Below are 27,989 nucleotides of genomic sequence, written 5' to 3' on the forward strand. Positions count from 1 at the left end.
CCGATTCACTGCCAGAAGCTTGTGCCAATAAAAGGAGCAGCAGTAGAGTTCTGTGTGAGATCTGCATGTATAGGAGAGCATGTTTAAGCGCTGCTTGTTTGGCAGCATTTAAGGAGTGGAGTTATTCTGTGATAAATAGCACCGTTGCATGACATTCTGAAAGACCAAATTGCACCATGGATCTGGTGAGGTAAAGAGGCATCTAACCTGTCATTAGAATACTTATGAGGAACTTGGCTATTCTTGTTCCCTGAGGCTGTGGCAGATCTTTATCTGTACTGCTACCTGTCTTAGTAAGTGCTGTAACTCCTATATTTTCGGATAAAAAGGAGAAAGAACCCATATTTTCTCAAAACTTTCTAGCTGTGAATGTGATCTCTGCTGCTGTGGGCAGTACAAAAGATGTTTTGGTCACTGGTTCTGCACCAGTTGTTTGTTTCCTGAATTGCTGATTGCTTGGGGACAATCCTCCTTTGTTAGATAATCTTAGAATAAAACCAGAAGTGATTTGAAAGGTGTGAACCCCACAACATACAAAGAAGAGTTTGCTCTGAATTACCCTGTTTCTGTAGGGATTCTCAGGAACTGAATTAAGTTTCAAAACATTGTTTAAACTTCAAGTCAGGAGAGGGTGCTAACACCAATTATTATTTCTAAGCCACCTTGATAAACTCTGTGAACGCAATATATTAGAGACCCCTGCCTAACCACTGAATTAATTGAAGTCAGCCTGGGGGGCCTGATCGTCACTGAAACCGGCCTGGCTTCTTGATGCAGCAAATTCTTTGAAACGTGGGTGCTAATGATATGCTGCCTTGCCTGAGAAAATCAATGAAGTAAGTACTTGTTAGTAAACAAAACCTGAGAGTCACCACAGAAACAATTCTGCTTTATGAAGTAGGACACAGTCTGTGGAAAAGCCAAAATGGTGATTTCTCAATGAAAAGCATCACAGCTCAGCACAGACAGATCAGCGGGTCTGATACCTCAATTAGTGAGAAATATTGAAGACTTTGCTCTATTCCCAGATAACACCATCCTACATTTTTTGTTTTATAGAATTGCCAGCTGGGAATGATCTGGAACATTTTACCTATATCACTTTGTGATGGCATATGGGATGTATGATATATTTTCTGATATTGTTGATGGGAACCAAGTGAAGAGCAAAAGATATGTTAGCCCAAAGGGAAAAGAGAATGAAAGTAATGCATATAAAAAGAGAATAAAAATAGAATATAAAAATAGAAACAGAAACTTCCCAGGATGGGCTGTCCTTACTTAGAGAACCAGGGCAGCTGAGACAGTAAGTATTCTGTTTTAAAACGCTGTGGCAAAACTGAAGTCCAGGTGGTCTGGCCTGGAGCTGGACCTAGCGTGAGCTCAGTTTAGTGTTACAGAAGACAGGCTCTGGTCCGTGCCATGGAGGGGTTTCTTTGTGCTTGTTGGGTCTGTTGAGTCAATCCTGTCCTGCAGCAGAGGTGCAAGGGACCCTTGCAAGGATGTTGTACAAGTGGTTAACAGTCTTCTGAGGGAAAGTGTAAGGGGTCAGTGTCCCTCTTGTGCAGACACTGGCCATTCCAGGGCTGCATTTCTTGGGAATATGCATTTGGGAGGACTGTTCTGCACACGTCTCCAACAAGCCACAGGTTACTTTCCTGAGAGTAACATAACTCATGTGATTTGTGGCAATACAAATTCTAGTGCTTGGAATTTAAAGAGACAAATGATCTTCTGTGACTTGTATTGAATATGCTGTTCTTAAGCTATTGATATCTAGTTTAAAAAATTAGTTTACCTTATTATTGCCCTGGTGAAGGTCCTTCTGAAAAATATTTAGCTCCCTTCTGGCTCACATGAAACTTCTGAAGTGTTGTTGAATTCTGTCAGGAAGTAAGAATCATGTTTCCTAAACAGACTGGCTAGGGGACAGTTTGCCCATGCACTGTCTTGGCACCCTTTGGAGAAAAAAAAAAAAAAAAACCCTTATTCATAAAAAATAATTAAGTTTTTCAGGATTCTAATCTTCATTTACAAGTATGGCAAAAAGCACTGAAGCAATAGGTTAATCAGAAGTTCACAGAAGTGAACCTGTGACTAGATACATTTGCATGAGTTTCATACCTCATCATGGTTGGGCTGCTTAAGTGTTCTTCAGTTGAAGCTTGGACCAAAGTAGTCACTTCAGTGATTTTCAAGAGGACCTAGGATGGGATGCTGGATTAAATGGTAATTACACTGTCTTGAGAAAAGTGTTACCTGAAGCTATTGCTCTGCTTTGGAGAGGATGTTCCTTTTTTTTTTGTCTTTTTTTTGTTTGTTTGTTTGTGTGCTTGTTTGTTGGGGATTTTTAAAATACCTTTTCAGATTACCATACATTTATTTATTTTTGTTAGGAAGAGATTAATTAAACTACTAAATTGCTTTATGTAGCATCTTAGTGATTTAATATTTCTGTCAACAGGTTGTAGTTTATAAATTCCAAAAAGCAGGTCAATAGATGTGGGAGGATGTGAATATCTTAGGATCTCGATGTGAAGAAGATCTTGATGAAATACTGGTGAGGAAGACCTTGTCAGCTTTGAGGTGTTACTCACTCTTCCATGTCCTTGGTCCAACGTCATATTCACCACATTCTTGGAGATCAGTTTGTTGTAAGGATCCCACTGAGTCTGTCACAGGTAGGTTTTATGTCTGTGTCTGTTACATGGCAGCCTAACTTTCTTCTGATAAACAGCCACTGAAAGGGTTAAACTGGTGCCAGCAAAAGAACACTACAGCCAGTGATGTTGTACTACTTTAATTCGAGAAGGCTGGAGATAGAATAAGAAATTTGGTATGGTCCTCCACCTCGCTGAGAATAAATATGAAAGTTATTTGGAAATAGAAGTTCTCAAATGTAAGGCAGAGGGCTTGGATTGAAGATGCATGCTTACATGCAAATGTTTTAAAACTTTTTTAAAATTTTGCTTGAAATACACGAAACTGTATTTAAAACTACATTTAAACTATAAAGGGAAAAGATGTTTTGGGGGTGAATGCAGAAATTTGAAATACACATGCCTTGCTCAGAAAGACTGAGTATAGTAGAGAAATGCCATCAGCATCTTATCCTCAGGGCCATCAGCAATAATTCTCTTCCCAATTAGCATATAAAATTATTAGGTTAAACATGAATCATATTCATTGGTTGGGCTGGGCTAGAAGGAGACGACTGAGCAAAAGTGATGTAAGTGGCCGGCCTGTTTAATTAAAGAGTGAGAGGCTAATTATACTGGGAGTTTTCATTAAAGGTGTGGGATTTAGTTGCTTCCCTTTTCCTGACAGGCATTTGAAGTATTCTTGCAGAAGGTTTGGAATATGTTTTTATTTTTGGAATGCTCTCTATTCTTTTCATTCTTCCATTTCTTTACTTGTGAAACTTTCTTCCCTTCTCTGTCCCTTTTCTCCTCGACCTGTTCTGCTACTTTCCTTTTTAGGTAACTGGAGGATGTTATTGCAAAAATGACAAAGGAAAATGCTTCTGTGTTGTAACTTGTTCCGTCAGTCTCCCATAAGCTGCTGTTCTCACGTTTACCTCCCTGGGTTGGGTTTCTGAAGACAATTGTTTTATGCTACTAAGTAGAAAGCACTGAGCGGAAGCATAGCTTAAGAAAAAGTGATACTTTTAAGTTAACTATTAACCAGATTCAAACAAGCTCAAGCACATTTCAAGTGAGGGTAACTTGCTGGGCAGTTGAACAAGAAGGAACTCCAGAGTGAAGAATAGGCATGGGGATACTCTATTCAGAGGTACGTGACCATTTTCTGCAGTTACTGCCGCTGTTGAAGGTATGGATATTCACTGGACTTGGTTTGTTCCCTTCACAGCCTCCCATACACAGGCTTGTAGAGATCTAGAAGTTTTTTTTCCCCTTTGGAAATGTTTTCCTTTGTCTATTACAAGCCGTCAGTAGTATTGTTTATAGAAGCAAAGAAAATGCAATAACCGGCGTAATTATCGTGGCTTCACAAAGTATGTGTTCAACATTTTCTGTTCTGTGTTGAGATCAGAATGATTCTGTACGTGGTGCAAGCAGCAAACAGCTTTGCAAAAAGCAGACAACTCCTTGGCTTACACTGATACAGATAATAAAGTTAATGCCCAAGAAAGCCTCCCACTCCTCTCATATTGTTTTAGGAAGGTAATTATTTTTTTATCTTATCTTTATGGGTTAGTCCCCAAACTACAGTTCATTTAACATTTTCCTGTACTTTAGCATAAATTCTACTTAAACGTATTCTGTTACAAATTTCCCATTTGGACGTGTGGGAACAAATGAGGGTTTTGGTCCTTTGTGACTGTGAAAAGAGTGCGCTGCACTGTTTGTGTTTCTGGAGGTAGCATTACATAGCTGTTGCTTTTAAAGGCTATGTTTTTATGCTGAAAGCCACCCTTTTATTTTCAAAAAGCTATTCAATGAAATCAAGGATCTTCTCTTCTTTCAGTATTATCAGGAACTTGAATCTGTGCATTCATAAGGTGATCGGCTGAATAAACTGTAGCTTATTCTGAAAGGATTTCTTGCCTCTCTCCAGATCTACTACTCTGAGATAGTAGTGCAGTGGAAATCAGTGTAGTCTAGCTTAATTACACAGGTTTTTAAAGAATGTTCAAATGCTGTCCATGTTTTTTCATGCTTATTAGTTACTATTTTCATATAAATTCATTTTCTCTCCTTAAACATTTTGAGATACTGTTTTCTGGGTAAATTATGGTTCATTTATATAGGATAGAAAGCTAGGGAACTGAAAATATAGAGTTGTAAGTTGCCTTTTCTGAGAAGCATGTATTGGATATTAGTGTATTCCTCAGCATCCTAAACATAATTTAGACTTTCCTGTTAAGTTCATAGCATGCTTTTCAGTATAATTTTAGTTCGAAGGAAGAGGCTATGGATTGATTCAGAATATTTTGATATTACAAAATGTCTTCCTTTTTTTCTAAACAGTTGCAAAGAGTTGATGCAATTTAGGCAATCCCCTGGAGTTCTAAAGGAGGAAGCAATTATAAACTGAAATTGCTCTCCAAGTTGCAAGACAGGCTTTACCTTCACCTCCTCTCTATTGGTTGAGTGCTTTGTCCTTCATACTGTGCCTTTAACCTTTACTTGTGTGGTAGAACTTGCTAAATAGCTGGAGGTTTATCACTAGCTCATCAAAGCTAAGCAGAGTGTGATGCAAGAAACTCTGAAAACATCAGACAGGTTCAGATGTGGTGGTTCATCTAGATCTGTGTAAACTACTATGACCTAGTATCAATCATGTTCCACGATTGATTAAAAAAAAATCAAAAAATTGGTTCTATAACTGCCCTTCCTGATAGTGCAAGTGTTATTGCTTTTCTTGTACCACTTATTTGTGATCTTGTACTGAGTGCTCTCAGCCATGAAAACCCTTGCATGTCCTGTGAGTACTTCTCACCTTTCCTGAAGCCTTATATACTGAACGACTAAACTCTGGTCTGAAAAGCTTGCAGAAGACGTATTGTAGAAAGAGAGATTTTAAACACTGAAGTATTGGCATATCTAATCTTCAAACTCTACTTTCCATTCTCCAGTGTCTGCCCACTGCTTTTTTTCAACTGGGCAGACTGTGCTGTAGTTCATGGTTAGCCCTGATGTTATGGCTGGGAAAAGGCACCTCTGGTGAAGGTTAAAGGAGTGTTTGGGGTTGTGATTCTGTTTTTTCCCTTCCTTCCATTGTACATTTTGTGCAGAGTCACGCCGTCAGGTTCATCCTGTGCACCTTGTCTGAATGCTGGGTGGTGCTGCAGAAGTGTGAATGAGAGCAGAGGGAAGGGCTTTGCTGCCAGATCTTTCAGAGAGGCCCTCTCCTCCTGTTTGCCTAAGCTGGAATTGTGGATCCTACTCCCCCTCCCTTCAGACCTGAGCCCGTGTCTGTATGGGGGGGTGCAGTGTTTGTTGTGCCAGTGCTGGGTCTGCCCTGCTGCTTTAGGGAGCTGGGCCAGGTCTGTTGTGAGTTCCCTGGGATTTATAAATGATGTGGTGTGGGCAAGGGAAGCCATTCTGTGTCTTGGACTGCAAATGTCCCCTGATGTTGAGATCTCAGTTCCCACTGGTGCTTTCTTCAGAATTTGTCGTTGTGGGAGCACTTCTCTTCTCACACATCCACAAAGGAGACTCCACAGACATGTCCATGCTCCAGTTGCCAGTGCATCTCTGGGAACAAGGGAAGCTGCAGGGGCTCTCCTGGCTGTCCTCCACTGCCATCAGACTTCTCTTGTTGTTGTCCTGCTCCTCGCCACAGCTGAGCATGAGCCCAAGACATGAACTGTGGATTCTTTGGGTATAGCTTGCCCCTGGCATGTGAAGCTCAGGTACTCTGAATACTATCCCATAGGTTTATTTCTCTCTTGTGTGTGATGAGTGGATAACAATAACATAGCAACAATAATAACCATAACAGAAATATGAAACTGGCTGTGTCACTACTGAGGAAATCTTCTAGCACTGTAGAAAACAGTGAGATTTTCCAGTCTCTTATCCTCCAGGCTTTTCTATAGACTTAAAAGAAATATGTTTTCTTGTGTTTTGGATGGAACCTACTGTTTGTACCTAACACTGTTCTAACTCCATACTTGCCCTCCCTGCTGATACTCCAGATAGGTGCTGTCTATCTGTTTGTAAGGAATTGTATTACTGTCTCATGAGCAAACTTTGGGGAATAGTTTAAAACAGTCTTAAGCACAGTTAGTCCTCCTTTAGATAGGGTTTCCAGAGTGACAACCCAAAAATAGTGAGAGGTGGAAAAGAGATTTGTGGCTAAGGCTTCACAACCACAGAAATCCTGGCATATGCTCAAGCCCCAGCCTGGGGCCAGGCAGTTTTTGTGGCCAATCTGTTGCTACTGGAAGCTTGTTTTGTTACTTTACTCTGCTTATGAATACAAATCTCTTTCCAATTTTCATGCTAAATTTCTTGGTCAGATGTATCACCTTTTTTACCGTGCTCCTTGAAATTAATTGGTCTTCTTTACCACTGACTCTTTAATTTATTTTGGAACACTAGGGACAGTGCTGTCTCTCCCTGGCCCAGCTAAGCAAATCAACCTTTCTTCAGGCTCTTCATATTCCTCAGTTGTAGAGATGTTTCATGTTCCTGCCATGGTCTGATCTCATTTTAGGACCCAAATGACAAGAAGTCTACATACCATCCCAGTAAAGTGTCTTCTATAACAACTCTTTCTGTGAGAGACACTAGCTAATATAGCATTTGCCTTCCTTGGACAAGTGGCTGATTGCCAACTATTTGTAATTTTTCTTATCTTTATACTTCCCTATCACATTTTTTTTCTGAATCCTTATTGTTAGTGGTATCAATATAATGAATTTATAGTTGTTGATACTGTTTGTTCCTTTACTTAAATATTCTGCTATGATATTTGCTTTTCTATCCATGGAAAAGTCAATTTGAGAAGTATATTAAAAGTTTGGTCTTTCACCTTTCTTTGACTAAAAGGTATTTTCAATACTACAAACCAGCAGAGTGGGCCTCAAAAAATCCCATACAAATGGGGAAAAAGTTTGCGTTCCTTCATTGTTTGTTTGTTTGTTTGTTTGTTTGGCTTTTTTTTTTTTTTTTTTTTTTTTTACATATGAATGGAACATGTTAATGCAGACAGTATAATTTCTACAAAGTACCCCCACTCCAGGGGAATAATAAGGATTGAAAATACATCTTACTTTACATCCTACTTTAAATACATCAGTTTCTCAGGTATTAGTTGCTGGAATGGATGAGAACTGCTTCCTTACATTCTCTGTGCCCTGGATGTTTTCTGAGAACAGCTGGTTGCAGTAGGTGAAAGAGCATGTGTGACTTGTGTGTGCTGGGCTCTGTGCATGACTTCAGCCCCAAATAATGTGGTTTCTCAGGGAGTGGTCTGTGTGCCATCATTGTTCATGGCTCTAGAACTGAGTTCAGCAGTAGTGCAAGGTTTAGAAAAAGATCCCATGGATCAAAGAGAGATCAGTCAGAAATGCCTTGGGTTTAATCACCTAGCAAGTAAAAGTCTTGGAGGCAGTACAGAAAGAAAAGCAGCATATATCCTTGAGCTGCTGAATGAGCAAAACCAGCCTAGAAAGGAGCAAATTTATATGGTAAATGACTGGGATTTGAACAGATGTTCAACCAAAGAGCAAACCTCCTGCATCTTTAAATAAGTAAAGCAATACCTAAAAAAAAGAGTGATAGGGAAATCAGAGGTGCAGACAGACTCCACAGGATCTTCTCTTTCCTGGACATGACACCAACATTACAGAGAGCAAGGTTCTAGAGAAAACCGATCTTTTAGATGGCACCTGTGTGCAAATCACATCAAAAGGGGTTTGAAAGAGGCTTTACTCTTCAAAATCATTAAACCAGTTCTTGTTCTGGTGAAATGCAAAATGCCAAATTGTATAGTAGGCTTCTATGCAAATGCAGACAGATGTGCAAGTTTAAAATATGGCATGTGTTCTTTGTAGATTTTTGACTGATATAATAGAAACAAAACAAGAAGTGATGCAAGGTCTGGTAGGCATGTAAATACTTCCTTTGGAAATAAATCACTTCTCTTACACAGCTGTCCATAAAACTAAGCAGTAATTATGCTGGAGATAAGCCTGTGTTGTAGATCAAAGTTTGGCTGAAAATTGTAAATAAGGTGCATATTTTTAAGGCAGGAAGGTGTGGGGGTAGAGGGGAGGACAGAGAGGAGGGAACAATCTGGAGGAGTGAGGAAGGAGCTCAGATTTCAGGACTAGATCTTTTTCATGTAGCGCACTTAGTGAAAAAAAGGAGAATGGAGAGGAAGAACTACAGCTAATATTTAAAGAAAATTTCTATTTTAGAAAAGGTTGGGTGAAATCCTCAGTATCAAAGAAAAGAAAGACTTATTCTGTTTTTCACTGGAGAACTCAAATGCTACCAGTCTGCCCCACTTCTAAATGTTAGTTTCTGCCTGTATTAGGCTGTTAGAAACTTGAAGTACTCCTGCCCTTCTCACTTTCTCCTTAGTCTGAATTTTTACTACTGGAGAGGGAAGGAATTGCAGTTTAGGTCAAGGATGTGTAGAAATTGTGAGTGAAAAGCTGACCAGCAAGCAGTTCTCAAAAGCCAAGCAGGATCTGACCTGTGGGCACCCTGGCATGTACTTTTTTAGGTATTTCAAGGTCTAGAAAAGAAACTTTGGTGGGGGCTTGGTTTTTCAACTTTCACATGAAATGTGGTTCTCTTCTGGGAACGGATGAGTCAGGAGTGGTTCATTCTGCTCAGCCAAAGGGAAAGCCTGAGGTAAACTCAGGCACGTGGGCTTGTCCCTGCTTGCTGCTGAATACAGTGACCAACTCCTGTGAGAATGGAAGACGGTTTGGGGTTTTTTTTTTCCCTAATGTCTGCAAATAAACAGGATTTATTTCCTGGATTATAGAAATAGCATCCAAAATGAACAGAAAATCCAATCCACTGTGCAAAGGCTGTGACTTTGGGGCTGAGGGCTGTGTAACAGCTGCAGAAATGTCTCCTACCACCATCTTCTGGAAGGCACCAAGAACTACAGCCTCTGTCAAGTGTTCTAGGGTGTGTGAGCAGTAAGCCAGAATGGGAAGTATGGATGTCTTAGTGAAACACGTGCTGATGAATATTGTCTTCTCACTTCAGCCCATCTGTCAGGCAGCTTATAACAACGATTTCAATAAAGTTCATCTCCTTTTGGAGCGCAACAGCAACTGTTTGAATGTCCAGGACAGCTTCCTTGGAGACACCCCCTTAATTTGTGCATGTAGACAAGGAAACAACAGGATAGTTAACTATCTTCTTGGGAAACATGCTGATGTCAACCTCAGAAATAAGGTAAGTGGCTACTGACTCTTCCTTGTTCTTTCAGATTCTTGGAGTGCCAGTGGGGACACTGGCAAGCACAGACAAACATCAAGTTTGTTTCCTACTGAGGATATGCGGAGAAACAGGTGGAACTAAAAGGCTTCTCTGCTTATTTTAGGGCCATGTATCCAGCTCCATTTCGAAAACCTGTAGCATGTTTAACACTGTAGCACAAAACTTTTCAGACCTGCCCTTTAGTTGCTTTGGTATATTCGGTTTTCAAAGATTTTTTAAAGCTCTATTCTAAATAGGAGTCTGTGGTGGTTTTTACTACTTTCCTGTTTTTCTCTGATGTCCCAGAAGAGATGTCCTGAGGTCTCACATATCCTTGCTTCAGTAGTCAGCACCTCTGTAAGAAGAGGGGCTGTGGTGATTCCTCCTGCTGATTCACCTTGCTGTGTGGCAGCAACAGCCACATGTGAGATATCCACTCTCTCCTTTAAATTTCTGCAGCCAGATCCAAGTTTGCCAACATACACATGGAATCCTTTGGATCCCACATCCTCCTTGCATGTGTAATCCAATTTCCATGACCCTCTATGTGTTAAATGTGCTTTTACTTGAAGGAAGCAAGATGCATGTGTCTATTTCTGCTTGAAAAACTCAGGAGATTTCCTATTAGATAGTCCAAGAGAAAGCTTGTGGAATTTAAAATGATCTACTCTAGTCAATATTAAACAGAGTGAGTTCACTGAATCTGGTGCTAATCAGAGCTGCTTTGTGTTTAGAAGGACTGCACTTGCCTCCATTATGCTGTGAGGAAACGGTTCACCTTCCTTGACTATGTGCTCATCATAATCCTCATGCCAGTTATGCTCATTGGATACCTGCTCATGGTGAGTCTGGATGGAAGCAAGAATGACCCTGTATCTTTCCCTTGCCATTTTTCATGGCAGTGTTTCAGGCCAGGAACCTCTAGAGAATATGGACTGCTTTCTTAAAGCAAGACTGAATGTGTACAACAGAAGGAGCAGGGATTCTGCTGTGGCTGTAACTGTGAAGGAACAGATTTGTATTACTGCATCAGTCTGACATTTCCAGAGACCATGCCTCTTTTTGGAAAAAAACCCTACGGTATTTAGCACAAATATACTTAAGACTATGTGCAGATTAACTGTTTTACTGTATTACTCTTTCCCTTGCACCAAACAGGTCTCAAAGATGAAACAGAATGAATACTTGGTCAAGATGTTGCTTAGAGCTGGAGTCGATGTGAATGCTACAGACTCTGTAAGTGGGTTTATGCAAATGCAAATGGAGCTCACATGCAGGAAACAATACTAAAACCAGACTACAGAACCTTCTAGCAGCATAGCTGGGGTAGGAGCATCAGGGACTGAACTGACTAATGTACCAGGAGGATTCAGTGTTTCTGCTTGACACTTAGGCAATAGATGTATAGTGTATACAGAAATAATTCCCCACTGATCAACTAATCCTCCCTTTCTGATCAATGCCCTCATAAGAGAATCCAGGCAAGCTGGGCTCAGGTACTTATGTATTAAATACCCATTTCTGTAAAGATTCTAGTGATATAAGCATCTGAGTTTATCAGCATTTATAAGATTTTAAACTGGAACAGGTTTGTGGGCTGGAGAAGACCCTCTGTCTTCTCTTGGTCTTCAGAGTATGCTGATCTGCCATATACAGAATTATGTACCCACTAGCCTACTTGGGTGAGGTAAAGAGCTCCTCTTCTCTAAGGCAGAAAAGGAAAAACACCAATTTTATCAGCAAAGAAATTCTAAAACACTGAAGTGCAAGCAAACAGTATTGTTTAAGATATAGTTTCTGAGATCAAGCTCATGTGATCCTCTGAAATGATTGTCTTCCTGCTAATGTATCAAACCTGTTTTAGCAGTTGCATCCCAGGGAAGGAATTAATTATTTTGTTCCTGTTTCTCTCATGGTAATGTAATTGTTTTACTGTGTAGTGTATTGTGACAGGAAATGGTATGTGTGTTTTGCATCCAGCTGTTAAGGAGAATCTGATAGGCTACAGGTAGTCCTACTTAGCTAAGTTCTACTACAGAAGTCATAGGAATAAAATTAATCTGCTGTTTCCCTTCAGTCTGGCAGCACAGCCCTTCACTATGCTTGTGAAATGAAAAACCAGGCAATCATTCCTCTACTGCTTGAAGCTCATGCAGACACTTCTGTAAAGAATCAGGTAAGAAGGTGAAGCTGATAAATGTATTTGCTTATCATGGTGGTCAAGCAGTAAGTACATTGTAGGCCTTAGCTGGTGCACAGCAGTTGAAAGAAAAGGCTGCACAGCTTCCTGGCAGCCAATTTGTTTCCTGGTTGGTATGAAACTTTTATTCCATTGGCTTTTTTGACTAGAGCAGCTTTAAAGTATGAATTCTTCACTGCTGGATTTCTACCAGTAAAAGCTGCCTGCATGTCCCCTGGCTTAGCACATCTCTTAGCTATCTTTATGTTGCCTCTTCTTACCTCAGAGCTACTCTACAGTTGTTCCTGAGATGTAGGCTGCAGGGCAGGGATAAAAGTCTACCTAGGTGGTTTTTGTTCTGTTGGGCACCCTTCTTCTGAGAGGCTAAGTCAAGCTGCTTCTGTCACCAGAACAGCTCAAGTGTTTCCCAAATCAAAATTGACCTGGGAGTATCTGCACTACTGAGTTGAGATGAACTGTGTATTACCTATGTTGCTCTTGAAATCAAATCTTACCTGAGCTCCATACATTTGGATATTACTCCCAGGAAACAATGGAAAGGCTTTCCCTACTGTAGGGGAGGTCTCTGTTCCCTTCTTCAGCCAGAGCAGTATTAGGCCCAGCATGTCCTGGAACCTTTATTTTAGAGCAGAAGTGACAGGGGACCCTACAGAGGTGGCAAAGTTAGGAAATCTCTTTGTACGTGACCCATATCTGTCATATTGCAATGTATTTTATGTGTTTCTTTCAGGATGGGGAGACTCCCTTAGATATAGCAAGAAGATTACAGTTCCACAACATTGAAAACATGATAAGAAAAGATTCTTAGCCATCAAGGATTCTCAAACATGAAGAAAATTATCTCATCTGACAATCCACGTTTCACAACAGTGGAAGTCCTGCAGAGGGCGAGGGCTGACACTTGATAAAGACTCAGTCCACATCCACCCATTCCTTGCTGCAGACTTGGACAGTTTTGTGTGAGATTCGTCAGTACCCCAAGGCCATGAAGTTCATTTTATTTTACTAAGCCATGAATTACTACAATAGTGTAGTAGTGTTCAAAACATTGCCCTTTCCATCTGCTTAATCAGTTTTATTACTTGACTTCTGCAGACTGTGGATTTTGAAAGCTAGCCATAAAATATCTGGAAGCCTAAACATTGCATATCATGGTTGGCAGCCAATGCAAAAATAAAATGTCCTTTAGAGTGTGTGCTACTTGTTCCATAGGGAAACTAAACAATATGCTACAGCAGTTCTAAAAGGTCTGGTACCCTTCTTCTTAGTATTTATCTTCCTACAATGGGAGGGGCTGGGAAAACAGATCCCTCAGTTGAGCCCTTCCTACAATTTTCACATACCTTAATTCTCACTGTGTTGCTACAAGGGATCTTGTAGGATAGGACTATCTTCTTTTGTTTTCATCTAAGAAATGGCAAAAAGAGATTCAATGTATTGCTGGAGACCATAAAACAAATCAATTCCCAAATCACTTTAATGCATTAAGAAAGAATAAAGAAAATATGTTTGGCTCAGTAGAGAAACAGGTCTCTTGACTACCTTTCCAATATAAACAGTGTACTAAAGAAAAAAAGGAGTCAATAAATGAAATGCTGTTGATGGAAACCAGATGTATCATTCCCATGGGACTAGACAGGATAGCATGATGTACAGAGTGATGCATGCAGGAGGGGATAATACCAATCATAATAATAATATATCCACGAGTCTTCTCTTGCATAAGTGAAGGCCGAAGAAAACCTGCAGTAATAAGCAATGTATTAAAGTGGTCCAGTGCTTTGTGATTTAATAATGCAGCAATAAAGGGGAAACTTCTTTCATACACTGCTGTGTTGTGCCTCCTTGGTCTAATGGATCTTTATTTTTGTTGACAATTTTGGCCTGTTCCTGTAAGCTGTCAGAAGTGCAGTACAGCATTGCTAAAAGGTGCTACAGTAGGTGTGTGGATAACCTAGTGTACTTTTCCTGGGTTGCAAAGACATCAGTGTCACTAATGTATTGTATGTCAACTCCAACTCCAAAGGGTCTTGGATGGAAAAGCTGAGCTTGAGGCTGCAGCCAGAAACACTCCATGAAATAAAGCTCCTTGTTGGAGCCTGTAATAATGAACATTTTGTGTGCAGTCTGGGGACAGACACTCCACATCAGCTTGTAGGTGAGAAGAGGGGAGGCACTTGCATGAATTATGAAGACAACATCTCTTAGGGCTGATGGCCAGAAGGGGCATCCAACTGCTTTACCATTTTTTAGGAACTGCTTGAATGAAGAATGGCCCAGACACAGAGCTGTGTAAAAGTGAATGCTGGCAGCTGAGAGCTGTGTAAAAGTGAACGCTGACAGCTTTCATGGCCAGTGTGAAGAGTAATTCATAGGGTGGAAGCTGTATTGCCTGGAGTGCACCTTGCTGGATGGGTCTACATCTCCTTATTCCACGGCTGCCATCTGTGGTCTTTGAAACTATGAGGGGTTCAATGTGTGTGAACAAACATTTGGGTGATTTGTAGGCATGGGAGGCAGAGGAATACTTCAATGAATTTTTTTTGAGGTAGGATTCCTTGGTATTTTGTAGTCATCTATTATCTGCTCAGTTTCTTGTGCTTGGAGATCTCTTGGTTGTGTTTACATTAAGGGGTAATTTGAGGAGGGAAAACAAAAAAGACAGGTTCTCTGTCAAGAGGATCAACAATTTAATTTAAACAAAATTGTTCATTTAAACAGAGAACTGATCAAATCACACTTTTGGGTCTCCATAGGAAGACAAAAATTGGGAATGAGAATGCCTCAATTGTGTAAATAAGATCTATCTGAAAACAGAATTTAGGCTTAGGAAAATTAGTCTTGTAGAAATAAAAAATTTTGAAATTCAGTGATCCCTTCAGTATATACTCAAATATATTCATGTTTTCAGCTTTCTTTCTTATATAGCTCAGACTTCTCAGGAAGACAGCAGTCACAGTAACACCATGGAAAAACTCAAATTATGAGGAAAACAAGAAATAAATAAGAACAAATAAATACCCATAGAAGTATCCATTATGTGTGCCTGTGTGTTTACCTCTTCCCCACATACCACCCTTATTGCCAAATAGAAATTTTGGAGGTTTTTACAATCAACACTCTGCTCATGGTTTCAAAAATATTTTCTTAATAATTCAATGATTTTCAGATACATTTTTTCAGTTGCATCAAGGCCCCAGATGAAATCAAGATGTCCCCATGCAGGAAAATTCTCATGGTAAATGAGATTAGTAATCCGAGAAAGCAGCCTTGCCATGTCTGTTGGGTCTGCAAATGTGTCCTGTCCACCACTCCAAACAGCAATTGGTGTCTTTATCTCCTCTATCTTGTACTCAGGAGGAGCAGTCTGTAAGACAGGGAGTAGACCTGAGTGAATGCTGCTGTATGAAAGTTGTGTTTAGAGAGAGGTTTCTGTGCAAGCACCTCTCTTTGTCTTTTGCTTCTGCACTGTCCACAGTAAAACCATAGGGATGAAGGCCACCCTCTTATTGCTCATTGCCCTAACCCCATTCCCTGCCTATGGAATGACCCATCCTAATCCTGTTCTTTCTATAAAGCATGGCTAAGGGTTGTCTTGCAGTTTTGGTCCTGACTTATGCTCTTCAGAGGTGTGGCCATGGAATGACCAATGTCAGTATTCATCAGTCAAGGACTGTGGAGATTTTTCCTGTGTGTATTCAGGGTGAGGCAATCTATAAGTCTTTTTTGGGGTGCACGGAGTGCAACTTTGAATCTTAGTTTTCATGCTTGAAACTGAAGTAGAAAGGAAATAATTTGGTCATTCATGATTTCACCCTAGAAAATTTCTGAGTGTGTGAGATAGAAGTGACTGATTGCAGCTCTGAAGCCTTTCTGTTTGTGAAAAACAGCATTTTGGTACAGCATGGGATAGTGCAAGTCAAATGTGCTGGTTAAAAGTGAAATGGTTGCCAGTTCACTGGAAAGGTCACTGGAGCTGTGAGATCCATTTCCTCTCTTAAACAAAAGGCAGGCTTTGAGGATTTTTGGGCAAGTAAAGAGCTCTGTACTCACCCAGTCCTAGGACTTGGGTGTGGTTCTTATTCATTTTTGGAATGACATGTAAGTTGACGTGTCATTGAGCACATCCCAGCATCAGTAGGGGAAACAAAATGAACTTCTGTTAATTGTCTGTAAGGGTCTATCTCCGCCTTGTTTGTGAATAGACTTTTACACTTGTGTGTGATTCAGCTGAAACATTATCTCTCCCCCTTGTTAGTACTCACAGGTGCTAAAATTTGAATTTTTCTATTACTAGTTTCACCAAGACTCAAGGGTAAGGTCTGAGGGAGTCCATTTTGCCTTACCTGGTTGTATTTCTTCATGTTTTCCTTAGAGCCATAGTCATAAGCTTGAAACCGATCTGTATGTGCTAGCTGTTAAAAGAACAGACAAATTAAAAGATATGAGAGACTAAGGAGTGGAGTGCAGAGGGTAATTCCTGCCTGTGAATTAAGTCAAGGCTCAGGTAGTGGACTGTGTTACTCCCACACCTTCCTCTGGTTGCAGGCTTCCAGGGTGCTGAGGATAGATCACAGGGTAAGTGGTATCCTTGCCTTTTCTCTTGCCAACTTTCTGTCCAGATCCACCCTCAGTATGTTTTGTTACTTAAAATTTTGTTTTACTACCTTAGGTAACTACAGTTGGGGTCACTGTTTGTCATGCAGAGTTGGGTCCAGTTGTCACATGGAAAGAGAACCTGAATGTCCATAATGTGCCAGGGCTTTTACAGGTCTTGTGTAATATGCCTTGCAGGACTGGTGAGTGAATACCTGGAGTTATTTGTTTGTTTTGGTAATTTAATTTTTTTGCACAAACATGACAAGTAATTTCACTTGTGAGTGGTAATAAAGGGTGAGAGAAACCCAGTGTCTGTCAGTTTAGAAAATCTTTGATTCCAGGATTTAAATAGCTGGATATGCGCTAAAAATCTGCCTGGTGCATTGTCTTTGCTGTTCTATCTTCCTGTTATCTGTGTTTGCTTTGCATCCACTTGATTTCATTAGAGGTTGGCAAAATAGACCATAGAGTCACTAGCTGTTCATGGTTTGTGTCCATTTCCTGCCTAGTTGTATCCTGTGGGACTGACTGTGGGAATCTTTGTCTTCAGGAGCACATCTATATTCTAGACCACATTAAATGTGCAGGTGCTCATGGCAGTAGGTGAGAAGGTATGATGGTCAGTTTCCCAAATCCAAAGCCTCTGGATTTCCCTGTAGGCTGTCAGTTGCATAAAAAGCAGTAGTAAGAGATTGTTTACATGTCAGTGCACAATTATACCTGTCGCCAATGAAAAATGTTGTGTGCCGATGTTCCAGCTGGGGAATGTCCTACGTACGTATCTACTCGACTCTGGAGAGAAAGCAGAAATTTTATAGAGACAGAGATCCAGTGCTGTGACAGAATAAAACTGTGAAGAGAGTTTCTATTAAAGAAGTCAGCTTACAAAACATTTTTTACAATTCTGTTAGGGAGGTGTCCCAGTTCCATCTCCCTGGATTATTCTTCAGCTATGTTATCTTGCTCTGAGAACCACCTAAGTGACTTAAGCAAGGCAAGAAATATCCTTCATAGTTCAGCTCTGCAACTCAAAAGCTGCAATTGATTTTGATTTGAACCTTTGAGTCTAACTGCTTTCCCATATGTGCTTTTAAAAAGGATTATAGATGAAAAAAATGGGCCCAGTTGTTACAGACACTGCAGTAATAAACATTATACAGGCCAGCTTCTGCATACTTTGGCCACTGTAAAGGGGATTGGCACCACAGCATCCAAGTACTGGCAAGCAGAGGGAAAACTCTGCTGTCTCTCCTGTCCCCTCTGACTGATGCACAAGTTTTTGTGAATCCCACTCTAGGTGTGCTGCACTCCTCAGCACAGTGGAAGGGCTTTCTGTAGCTCTACACCTTGTGGATTGAGCTGTTGAGCCCAGTTCTAAGGTCAACAAAACCAGGAAAATGCCCCTTACAGTAGTTCTTTGGGACCAAGTTTTTGGTGCAAATAGTCTGAAAATTAGGAAGAAGAGGAGGTTTTTCTCCTGTCTTTTACCTTGTTCAGAGTGTTCAGAGGACCCCAGTGTCTATATGCTAAGGAAGGGAACTGTCAGCTGTATTGGCATGAAGTCTGACTCCATCACTCCATCAAAGAGACAAATCTCTTTTTTAAAGAACAACTGTGTGTGACAAAAATCTGGTTGGCTTAGCCCCAAAAGGGGGTACATCCTGACATGTGCAGTACAGCTCCAGTCTGAACTCAGTTCTTTCTTTCTGCCATTGGAATGTGCCTAGCTGTTGGTCCCACCCATCAGTAGCCCTAGCCATGCTGCCACTGCTGACAGTACACCACGTCCTGGCGTTCCCTCGCTCTGCCGAGAACGACATTGTGCTTTGTGGATGTTTACACACGTGACAGTAACTAGACAAGGATATAGTGCACAAGTGCAACTGCCAAAATCCCTTTAGTTTTGCTCTGAGTAGGTGTTATTGCATATACTTACAGCATTGATATTTTTTACACTGCCTCCAGCTATGTAACAGAGAACATGGGCACAAAACTTATCCAGGCTTGTACAGAACTGTGTCACAGGTCCTTTCAGAAACTCGATCTGGTGTGCAGCTCCTTTGCAGCCAAACACTAACTGAGGGGAAGGAAAAGTGCAACACCTTTTTTTCTTGTTCCAGAAGAATTTAATGCAGAAAATTGTTGCTAATAGCCTAGCCTTCATAACACAATATTCAAAGAGTGCTGGAACAGCTTACCCTCACAGTACCCCTTAAAACACCCTCTTCCCCACAGCGTATCATTTATTGTTCCTCCTTCATATTACTATCAGCAATCCTCAAGCAAGCTATCCTTCCATTTCTAGTGTGCTGACCCTAATGCCTACTCATTTTTAAATAAGTCCTAGAGATTGTCATGTCTGTTATTGCAGTTCTGGTTTAACTCCTCCTGCATGAAGCCAGCAAAATTTTAGTTAAACAGCAGGAATCCTAAAATAGGACAGAGTTTCACAAGTGTCCTACTTCACTGGGAGCTGCTGCTACAAGCTCTATATCCTAAGTATTTTCACCACAGGGTTTGGGAACAGCTTTTTCAAGAGCACTCAGTTCATCCCAAGCTCAGTGTCAGCACTTGTTTGGGAACACTTGACCTCAGGCTGAGGGAATCCTGTGAAGATTAGTCAGGCACTGGACCTCTTAGAAGGAAAAAATGACATACCCTGAGCAGTGGTTCAGGAAGATTTGTTAACTTAACCAGAGGGCTTGTAGCATGTGGGCATGCAGTTACTGGGCCCAGAGCAAAGAACACTTTCACCCGTTTAGCCAGCTCAGGGTATGTATAAAATGCTATGAAGCCTGCAAACACAGAAGAGACAGCCTGAGTTAGTGAAGATATCCACAGACAAATTAAATACATGAACAGCAGATAGCAAACAAGACATCATAGTAGATTTGCAGCCCACTGTCTGTTGTTCGTGTTTGTGCTGCACGTTTTACTTAAGGAAAGTGTTGAAGCGAAATCCTGAAACTAATTTTATTTGGGAGGTAAGTTCATTTTAAGGTTTAAAGCATGTCTGGGCATTGTCTTTATCAGAACTGTTTTTATAGGCAACATGTTGGTTAGGTTTTGAAGACATTATTCCCTCTAAAGTTCATGAAACTCTCATACAAAAAGAGTTTTTTGAATTAAAGTCTCTAAAGATTGATACATGTTTATACTCTTATGAAACTATAGAATAATTAGCTGAATACTGGGAGCTTTGAGTATTTTCAATTGATTGCTTGCATCACAGGCAGATGAAGAAAGCCTAGATGCTTGGTTTGTTTTGCTGTGAGGGTCCTTAAATACTCTTATGAGAGGCAAAAAAAAAAAGAGAAAAGGTCAGAATTTGTGACAATATATGATTTTTCCACAATTCCTTCTGTTTTTTTCTGGGTGGTTTACACTAATAACTGGCAGTGGCTCCTTTCTAATCAATGCCCATTCATGGATCTTACACATAAACCATAACCATCAAGAACTTTCAATTAAAGAAAAAAGAAAGTTAGCATTTAGAGGCCATGAAATGAGTAATGACAAAGGCTGGACCTAAGAGAAAACAAACTATTAATGTTTCTGCTTTCCTGATTTTTGGTCTCTGACACTATGCTTTTAAACAGCAGTGTGGCCAGTTATAGCCAGTCATGAACTACAACTTAAATGGTAAGATTGAAACTATGTCATGACTTAGTAATTTTAAGGTTATTTTTCCTTGCCTTTGAGCAATTTGATTTAAAGAAATGTATTCATTTAAATTATGTATTATAGGGGCTGTTTTATCTTTTTAGTTTTTCCATCCTGTTCACAGGAACAGGCTCCCCAGGGCAGTGGTCACAGCACCAATTCTGCCATAGTTCGAGAAGTGTTTGAACAATGCTCTTAGGCACATTGGGGCTAGCTTGGGCAGGGCCAGGAGTTGGACTTCAATGATCCTATGTCCCTTCCAGCTCAGGATATTCTATGATTCTAATTTTCTGTCTTAATACAAAAGAACTTCATAAAAATGCCTATTGCTGAGAAAAATACCCTACAGCAGTACAAGAAGTACCCAGTAAATTACTGCTGTCTGTAATTATTGAAAAAGTTGAACTATCACTGCATCTTCTATTAAGTTTATTTGCTTCTTAAGGGTAACCAAAGCTGATTTTAGAAAAGTTTTTCATATTTTCCAAATCTCAACACAGAAAAATCTCAATGTTTTTCTAACTCTCTACAAACAAGAAAAACAACAGAATTAGTGTAGAGAGTCAACTACTGATCAAATAGGAACACAAATGGTTGCCAGTAATTCTCCTGACATTACCTGCAGTTGACCCTTCAGAGTGACCAATATAGTAAACATCCTTCTGTCCAGTTTTATTCATGATGAAGTTCAGCTCTGCTGGAATATCATATTTACCCATTTCATTGAAGCTGTGGGGAGAAACACAAAAAGCTGGCAGACAATTTGACTATCCCAGCATGAGTTACTGACTGTCAGTTTTGTTCATTGCACCAAGCAGGACCCGTTGAAGGAGGAGGTTGCACACTGTGTCTGCATCCTTGCTTGAGCTGGGGAAGTGGGCAGAGGGGTGCAGCTGTGCAGCCTGGCTGCCTGGCACCTTGGGCTCTGTGTGGATGAGGTGCCAGTTTCACCTGACAGCTGCAGCCCTTGGGGAACTGAATTTAATCAGTGCTTTCACCTGCATGGGCTACAAAACATTTCCCTCTTGGCTGAATTCAACTGTGAGAGATCAGATTTCTAGACAAGCCTGCTCAGCGTGTTCCAGATGAGGCTCTTGCTCTCCCTCTCACAGTACAGTCTCCCTTTTCCTCAGCATCCCATTTCATTTCCCAGTCTCTGACATCTCTTCCCCAGCCAATGCTCCCAACTCTGGGTAGTAGTGAGCATCCATCTTTGTCTGGTTCTTTACTCTCCTGGGTCGGTGTAGGTCCTGATCTGATGCTGGTTTAGGTAAAGGCCATCAAGCTGAAGCTATCTAGTCCCCTTGGAGTATCTATGTTGAGTCTTTGTCTCTCTACTGAGTACCTGAACTGCCAGAACTCCTTCTGGCAGGGCTTAAGGGTCTTGTGTTTTAAAGACCAGGTGTTCCCTCTGCTGTTTCCCAACCAGACATCATAGCCAGCATCTGCGAGCACAAAGCCCAAGCTGTTGTTGGGCAGGTTGGAAATCCAGTGAGTAGCATCTCCTAGAAAAGCATGTTGCAGGAACACTGCAGGCCTTTGCCCTGAAAAAGATTAAAATATACTTTTATTGTAACAACAATTAATGTGTATTTAATATTGGAGTGCAGAGTTCAGTTTGTGAGAGGTTTCCTTTTTCTAGAAGCTCAGAGGAGAACTATACATAGATACTGGTTTGAGAAGCCTGAAGAATTTTTTCTATGCAAGCAGGAACCATTTAATGACATTTCATAAGCATTTTACTACAGGTCTGGCAAATAATGAATTTACTGAGGATGCCTGTCCTACTTCCTCTTGCACTGGAAGCCAGCTTACAGCCCCTACGCTGAAATCATCTACCCAAGGGTGAAAATTGCTGAAGGCACAATGGTGTATGGAAAAGAAAGAAAAATTAATCCAAAGAAGGAAATCGACACTTCAGTAACCACTGAGCAGGGCTGAGAGGCCCCTGATCTAACTTGGCTAGCCTTATTTTGAGAGTCAGACTAGTCCAAATGATCTCCAAAGGAGATGCAGTTAGGGGAAGGCATCCAAATAAATCATTCTATAATACCAACAAAGACTAATAATCAAAGTGACAGTACCCAGGGTACCACAAATTCCAGCTAGAAATTTTTATTCAATTCAGAAAATGTGATGAAACTGATGAAATGCATTTGCTTTTCACTGACAACCTGATTTTTTTCCTCCTTCCTTAAGAATATCTCTGTTCTTCAGAAGCCTGGGAATTATTCATATGCCTAACCTCAAGGGCTTTGTTGTCAGACTACTATTTTATGTGTATATGATTTAAGTTGCTAAGGCAAAACCTCCTCAAATCCTGTTTACCAGCCTACCTGCCAGACCATTTGAGGGAAGAAAACCTCCAACCCTTGGATGTAACAAAATTATTAGGAAAGTCTGAAATAAGGACAGAGTCACTGAATGTGTGGACTTCAGATAGGTTCAGGATTCGAGTCACATTTCTGACAAGGTGCTCTTGTGGAGCTGGAAAGGTATAGAACATGCCATTGCAGGGGAAAAGGGGAAGGATGGGGAATCCATCTAAGACTTGGCTCTCAGATCTTCCTTGTGTTCTGTAACTGGCACACCTGTATTTTGGTCATTCCTCCCAGCAGGAATTCTGTAAACAGCAAGAATGTATCCATCCTCTGTTGTAACTTCATAGTCCTCACTGGGGTATCCATGATATCTGATAATTTCACTCTGTGGAAAGCCAAAGGAGAGTTTGTTAAATGTGCCAGTTGTCCTGCTCTAGAGCCTAACCAAGATGAGCAGTGCAGATGTGGGATGTGCTATGATGGTAGAGCAAGGCTCCAGCCACAGGGACCATGCCTGAGAATAAACATTACAGGTCTTGTAAAAAAGATGAAGCAAAGTCCTCTTCAGACCTGTTTAGATGGTGGTTGTCTGGTACCTATCCCCCTATTATGGGTCAAAGCAGAACTGTGCTGAATGACCAACTCCCTTCTGAGAAGTAGTTTGTTATGTTATGCAAGTCTTACACAGATTGTACCTTTCTACAGATTAAATATGCAGCCATATCTGTATAGGACAATGCCAATAGCTGTGAGGATGGTCCATAATGAATCCCTTCTCGGCAAAGTGTGGTTAGGCAAGTCATGCAGGCACAGCAAACAAGCGTGGAGTCAAAGGAACTAATGGGACCACCTACACCTAATTTTGCATGTACTCTGAGGAAATCTTTGGTGACTCATGGCAAGGCATCTTTGATTAGTTTGCATTGTGAGAATCTGAGGAAGGGGTTCAACCTCCCTTACCAATGTTCTGAGCAAACAGTTTGTTATGGAAGGGCAGGCTTTTGCTTCACTTAAGCCTCTGCCTCCATTGCAAAGGAATTTTTCTCTGTGGCAGCCCAGACTGGATAAAAAAATCAAGGTTTCTTCCAGGCTAGTGCTGGAAGGTTCCTTGTTCTCTTGCCAGGTTTGCATTCCTCCCGTTATGCAGTAGCCTGAAATATCAACACCTGTTGAGAAAGCTGACTGCAAACAGGTATCATGAGCCATGACACAGCTCCACATTTATCATATATCTGTTGGGCTTCACCCTAAATGTAGACAGCAAAGTCTGTTGTTCAGTTTAGTATGGACTGGAGCAGTAGTCTGTGCTCTGTCCACAGCCCAGGGCTGAGTCTGGCCACTGGGATCAAAATTACGTAGTGTGGATCTCCAGTGCCCCTCAGGAGGTTCTGGGGAGCTGCCTAGCCTTGGAAGCAAAGGTAGCAGCCAGCAGTCCCCACTGCAGTGCTACATGTCTGTCCTCATGCAATGAGCAAGAGGCACATCTGTCCCCAGCAAGTTCAGAGCCGGCCCTCACGGTGGGAGTGGCCCCAAGGCAGTGGTTTTGGAAACAGCAGGCTGGGAAAACAGGAGATGCAGAAGGGGCTCTTCTTAGCTTTCCTGACAAGGACTGTTAGTTATGCAACTGGCAGAGCAGCTTTAGAAAAGGAAAGAAGATGACCCAACTTACAACATTCATGAAACATTCCGGGTTGCGACTCTTCTTGCAGCGGCTTGTGTCAACACCTGCAGTGGAGGCTGCTGTGAATCCTGCTGAAAAGGCAATTCCTTGGGAGCAGAGCAGCACGAGGAGGCACCACATCTTGGGGCTGTGTGGAAGAACACATGCAGGGGTGTTTGTGTTAGGAAGTGGTGTGGTATTCCACAGGAAGACCCAAGAGTCTCCTGAAGGTTGCCTAAGAACTGTTCCCCAAGGGCTGCCAGAGTAAGAACCTGTGAGCACCTGAGATGACCATCACCCAGCTTGTCTACCTTTATCTGTCTCCACCCTTCTGCCAGCAGGAGAGGTGAAGGGAGAAGAAAGCACTGTTTGTTTCCTGTCTCCTCAGGAATGAGGTGAAAGAGGTTCAGGATGGGCTCTCTTTAAGCTTGCCCTCTCTTCCTCTGGGACTGAATGCTATTCTTGTGTTCTCAGTGGTGTGCTGGGGGGAGGAACCTGATAATGAAGCTCATGAAGGGACCAGGAGTAATTCAGGCACTCTGTGAACAGATTTAATGGATGTTGGGCAACATGCTTGCACATTCAGTGCCAGTTTGTGCTTCCCTCATAGGGTGATGTGCCCCAGAACATAATCAAGTTCTGTTTGAAATCAGTTGCTCTGAGAATATGGAGCAAACAAGGTGACTATGTGTGGCTCCCCAGAATTCTCATGAGTCAGTTCCTAGTCAGTTTTACCTTTTGGCCACCAGGCAAGCAGCCGTGAGGAGTGAGCAATAGATCCTGAGACTGCCTTTGTGCTGCCAAGGGCCTGTCTCCATTACCTCTTAGAAATGGTTGTCTATAGTGCAAATCTTGTATTGGTCATGGGGAAGTGAGACCTTGCCCTTTCCTGGGATGATGGATGGTTCCAGATTAGCATTTCTGAATAGAAATTACAGAGTGCAGTCAACCTAGTACCAGTTTATGCCAACTCCATGTAAAATAGATATGCTTCCAGGTTTTAGTCTTTATTTTCTAGAACCCAGATCAATGAGTGCAGGTACACTGCTCTCTCTGAACTTCCCAGACTGTTTTTCAATAAGATAATTTTGACACAACCATCTCTTAGAAAAGAGAAGAACACATTCTGTGACCTAGATAGTTACTGAGTGTGGGATTATAGGTTAAATCTGTGTGGAAAGCAAGAGCTCACAAATTCAGTGCTCCTTGCTTCTTCATTCTGAAGAACTGCACAAAAAAGATTGGTCCATGAAGCTCAGTACTGCGCTTACGTATTCAGGAAAAGCCACATCATACATCATACCTCAAATTTTTGTTTTGTGCTGTGCTTTAATGTGTAAGGAGAGAATGATGTCTGTGAAGAGAAGAGTAGTAGTCATTCTGCATGTATATAAAAAACATAAAGATCAGGCAGGAGACCTAAATGTTAAATTTAGAATCCATGGGACTTAATGCAGTGTAAGTCTTCAGATGATCACAGCATCTTGTAAGAATGCCTCCCCAGTAGTGGCTGGGGACACCACTGCTCTTGCAGGCTGGGCTTCCTCAGAAGGGACACGTTTCTATGACCATGGTGTATTTGTGTCCACCATCCTGTCCATCCTTTAACTGACTTTTGATGTAATTGTTAAATATCTGCCAAGTCCAGCACTGAGATACAAGCCTGGTATGGTGCAGTGATGGGGGTCGCAGCAGTTCCTGAGGACTGTTTGTTAGGGGAGGACAGGGAAGGCCACAGGGTTCAGTCTTGCTGGGGGGAAGGCAGGCAAAGGCAGCTGGTGTCATGTTCAGGAGCAGCCAGCAAGAGACTGTCAGCATTTCAGAGTCCATGTAGCTTCACAGTAGCCATAGCAAACATGGTTTGTGAGTGAATTTCATAGGAGACCTTCCTATCTTAAAGTTTTTGTTAGAAAGTTAAGCAGGCTCAGGAGACAAGTCTTTTGGAACGAGACATTAGACATGGAGAATACAATTTTTAATGATGAACAGAGGTTCTCATGTAGCCACATGTTTCTTGAGTCTGCTTCTAGCATAAGGCATCTGTTATGACAAGATATGATGCTCTGTGAAGTTTATTTGTACTCAGGAATGTTCAATATCAAGATCAAGAGAAAATAAGGAAGTATTCCCCATCAAATAATGGGGAAGAAGAACAGAATTTGTGGGATGAGAGAGAGGTAAACAAGGAAAATATGTTTTGACTTTTAGTGATCTTCAATTTGACCTTTAAATTTGACTGAACAAACTTAAAGAAGTCAAACCTCATGAGTCATCAAACAATTGAAATGAGGCAGCATTTGGAAACACACAGAATTTTAAATTTGGCATAAAACCACACTTCATTAAATTCCCTTTGTATATCAAATACTTCTTAATTTTTTTGTCAAAACAGGAAGCCTCACAACTATATACTCAGGCAGTGCAGCACTCTGTTTTGCTTTCTGCTGTTTTACTCTGTTCTGTGGAGCAAAACATACCTGCCTCTCCCTGCACTGGGAATTTCAATTTGGCAAGGAAAAGTTCTGCTAATATCTCAGCTTGTTTTCGCATCACTACCAAAATTAGTTGAGGCAATGCAGAGGCTTAATTATTCCTCTTATTAAGGTAACTTTCCTCAATGAACTCTGTGATCATCTGGCTTAGCTGGCATAGCTTATGGACTTCCAGATATTCATCTTTTACTCAGATACAGGGGCCCAAGTAGCCTCAACCTTGGCAGTCCACTGCTCCTTTAAACTCTAGGAATAAAGACACGAGATGCGAACAGCTGTTTTCATCTAGTGAGATGAAGTCATAAGTAACTATTGAGCATGGTAAACTATCATAAAAGAATATGCTTAGATGGAAAAAATATCAGAGAGAGAAATGCCTTTGAAAGTTCCTCTATGTACTTTGAAGATTTAGTGAAGCTAAGACGCAAGCCATTCTACATTTTTTCCTTTTATCCTTGTGCCTTAAGCAGTCTAAATTTACTTCATAGAAGCTGTAAGGCATACGCACACCAACCAGAAGAGCAACTGTGACTAAATATGCATGAGAATTTGCTGCCTTACTCACTAAGAAAACGTACACTCACATTATACAGAAGGAACAGGAGGTCCAGATCACACGTTGTTGCAATACTTGCACATTCATTCCCTTGTTCTCAGAGGGAAGAAAACAAGTAGGAAGAAAATTAAATAGTTTCTCTTTTTCTCCCTTTTGTGCAGGTCAAATTTCTTTGTCTTCTAGTTTAAGCAGAGAAGCACTTCAGTGCATAGCAATAGACTTACAGATGAGAGAGGAAAAACACTGCTTACTTTTTACAAGCAACTGCACAAAAGCAAGCATCTTTATGGAGACAGGAAACAGAGGAAGAGACCATGAGTATGTATGTACAAGTAACTTACCTCTGCTTTGACTGCCTTGCTTCTGTCTTCTGCTACAGTCACTGGTCCGTCTCCACCAACAGACTGATTCACTGGCAGAAACCTGCGCCGATAAAAGGAAGTCAAAACAAAATGAGCACTTCAGGGAAGCAGCTGTGAGTGTTATGAGCTGGCAACACATATTGCAGAGCGTGTTTGAGTGCTGATTTGGCAGTATTTCAGAAGTGGGGAAATCTTTGTGATGAAAAAGATGATCTGGTT

At 41.1% G+C, this 27,989-nt stretch overlaps 2 protein-coding genes across 3 annotated transcripts; one reads left to right on the top strand and one right to left on the bottom strand.

The window, feature by feature from the left end:
• The first annotated feature begins 3,638 nt into the window (after positions 1–3,638).
• ANKRD22 (ankyrin repeat domain 22) lies at positions 3,639–13,933 on the top strand. 2 transcript variants are annotated; one of them, XM_053948931.1, is made up of 6 exons: positions 3,639–3,792; positions 9,702–9,893; positions 10,652–10,759; positions 11,076–11,153; positions 11,995–12,093; positions 12,848–13,933. In XM_053948931.1, exons 1-6 carry the CDS (start codon positions 3,772–3,774, stop codon positions 12,923–12,925), a joined length of 576 nt encoding a protein of 191 aa, XP_053804906.1. In that variant the 5' UTR covers positions 3,639–3,771; the 3' UTR covers positions 12,926–13,933. The 2 variants fall into 2 exon arrangements, with proteins under 2 accessions (XP_053804906.1, XP_053804905.1); XM_053948930.1 differs by lacking the exon at positions 3,639–3,792 and having other exon boundaries at positions 9,642–9,893.
• Positions 13,934–14,800: 867 nt separating this feature from the next.
• LOC128791352 (lysosomal acid lipase/cholesteryl ester hydrolase-like) lies at positions 14,801–27,829 on the bottom strand. The gene is made up of 10 exons (XM_053948951.1): positions 27,750–27,829; positions 24,370–24,508; positions 22,971–23,085; positions 21,725–21,923; positions 20,999–21,108; positions 19,375–19,511; positions 18,653–18,793; positions 17,437–17,508; positions 16,464–16,532; positions 14,801–15,484 (listed from the first exon to the last, which is right to left on the bottom strand). The coding sequence occupies exons 2-10, from the start codon at positions 24,499–24,501 to the stop codon at positions 15,251–15,253; spliced, it is 1,209 nt and encodes a 402-aa protein (XP_053804926.1). The 5' UTR covers positions 24,502–24,508; positions 27,750–27,829; the 3' UTR covers positions 14,801–15,250.
• Between the last annotated feature and the right edge of the window lie 160 nt (positions 27,830–27,989).

This window comes from Vidua chalybeata, chromosome 8 (assembly GCF_026979565.1).
Source record: "Vidua chalybeata isolate OUT-0048 chromosome 8, bVidCha1 merged haplotype, whole genome shotgun sequence".
In the NCBI taxonomy this organism is placed as follows: Eukaryota; Metazoa; Chordata; class Aves; order Passeriformes; family Viduidae; genus Vidua; species Vidua chalybeata.

Excerpts from the sequence above, each read along its gene's own strand:
- ANKRD22 (XM_053948930.1), top strand. The coding sequence starts at position 9,642 with ATGGGAAGTATGGATGTCTTAGTGAAACACGTGCTGATGAATATTGTC. Across the intron at positions 9,894-10,651 it reads ATGTCAACCTCAGAAATAAG|AAGGACTGCACTTGCCTCCA; the intron begins GTAAGTGGCTAC and ends CTTTGTGTTTAG. Across the intron at positions 11,154-11,994 it reads ATGTGAATGCTACAGACTCT|TCTGGCAGCACAGCCCTTCA; the intron begins GTAAGTGGGTTT and ends GTTTCCCTTCAG.
- LOC128791352 (XM_053948951.1), bottom strand. The coding sequence starts at position 24,501 with ATGTGGTGCCTCCTCGTGCTGCTCTGCTCCCAAGGAATTGCCTTTTCA. Across the intron at positions 23,086-24,369 it reads CGGAATGTTTCATGAATGTT|AGTGAAATTATCAGATATCA; the intron begins GTAAGTTGGGTC and ends GGCTTTCCACAG. Across the intron at positions 16,533-17,436 it reads ACATTTTTCATTGGCGACAG|CTAGCACATACAGATCGGTT; the intron begins GTATAATTGTGC and ends TTCTTTTAACAG.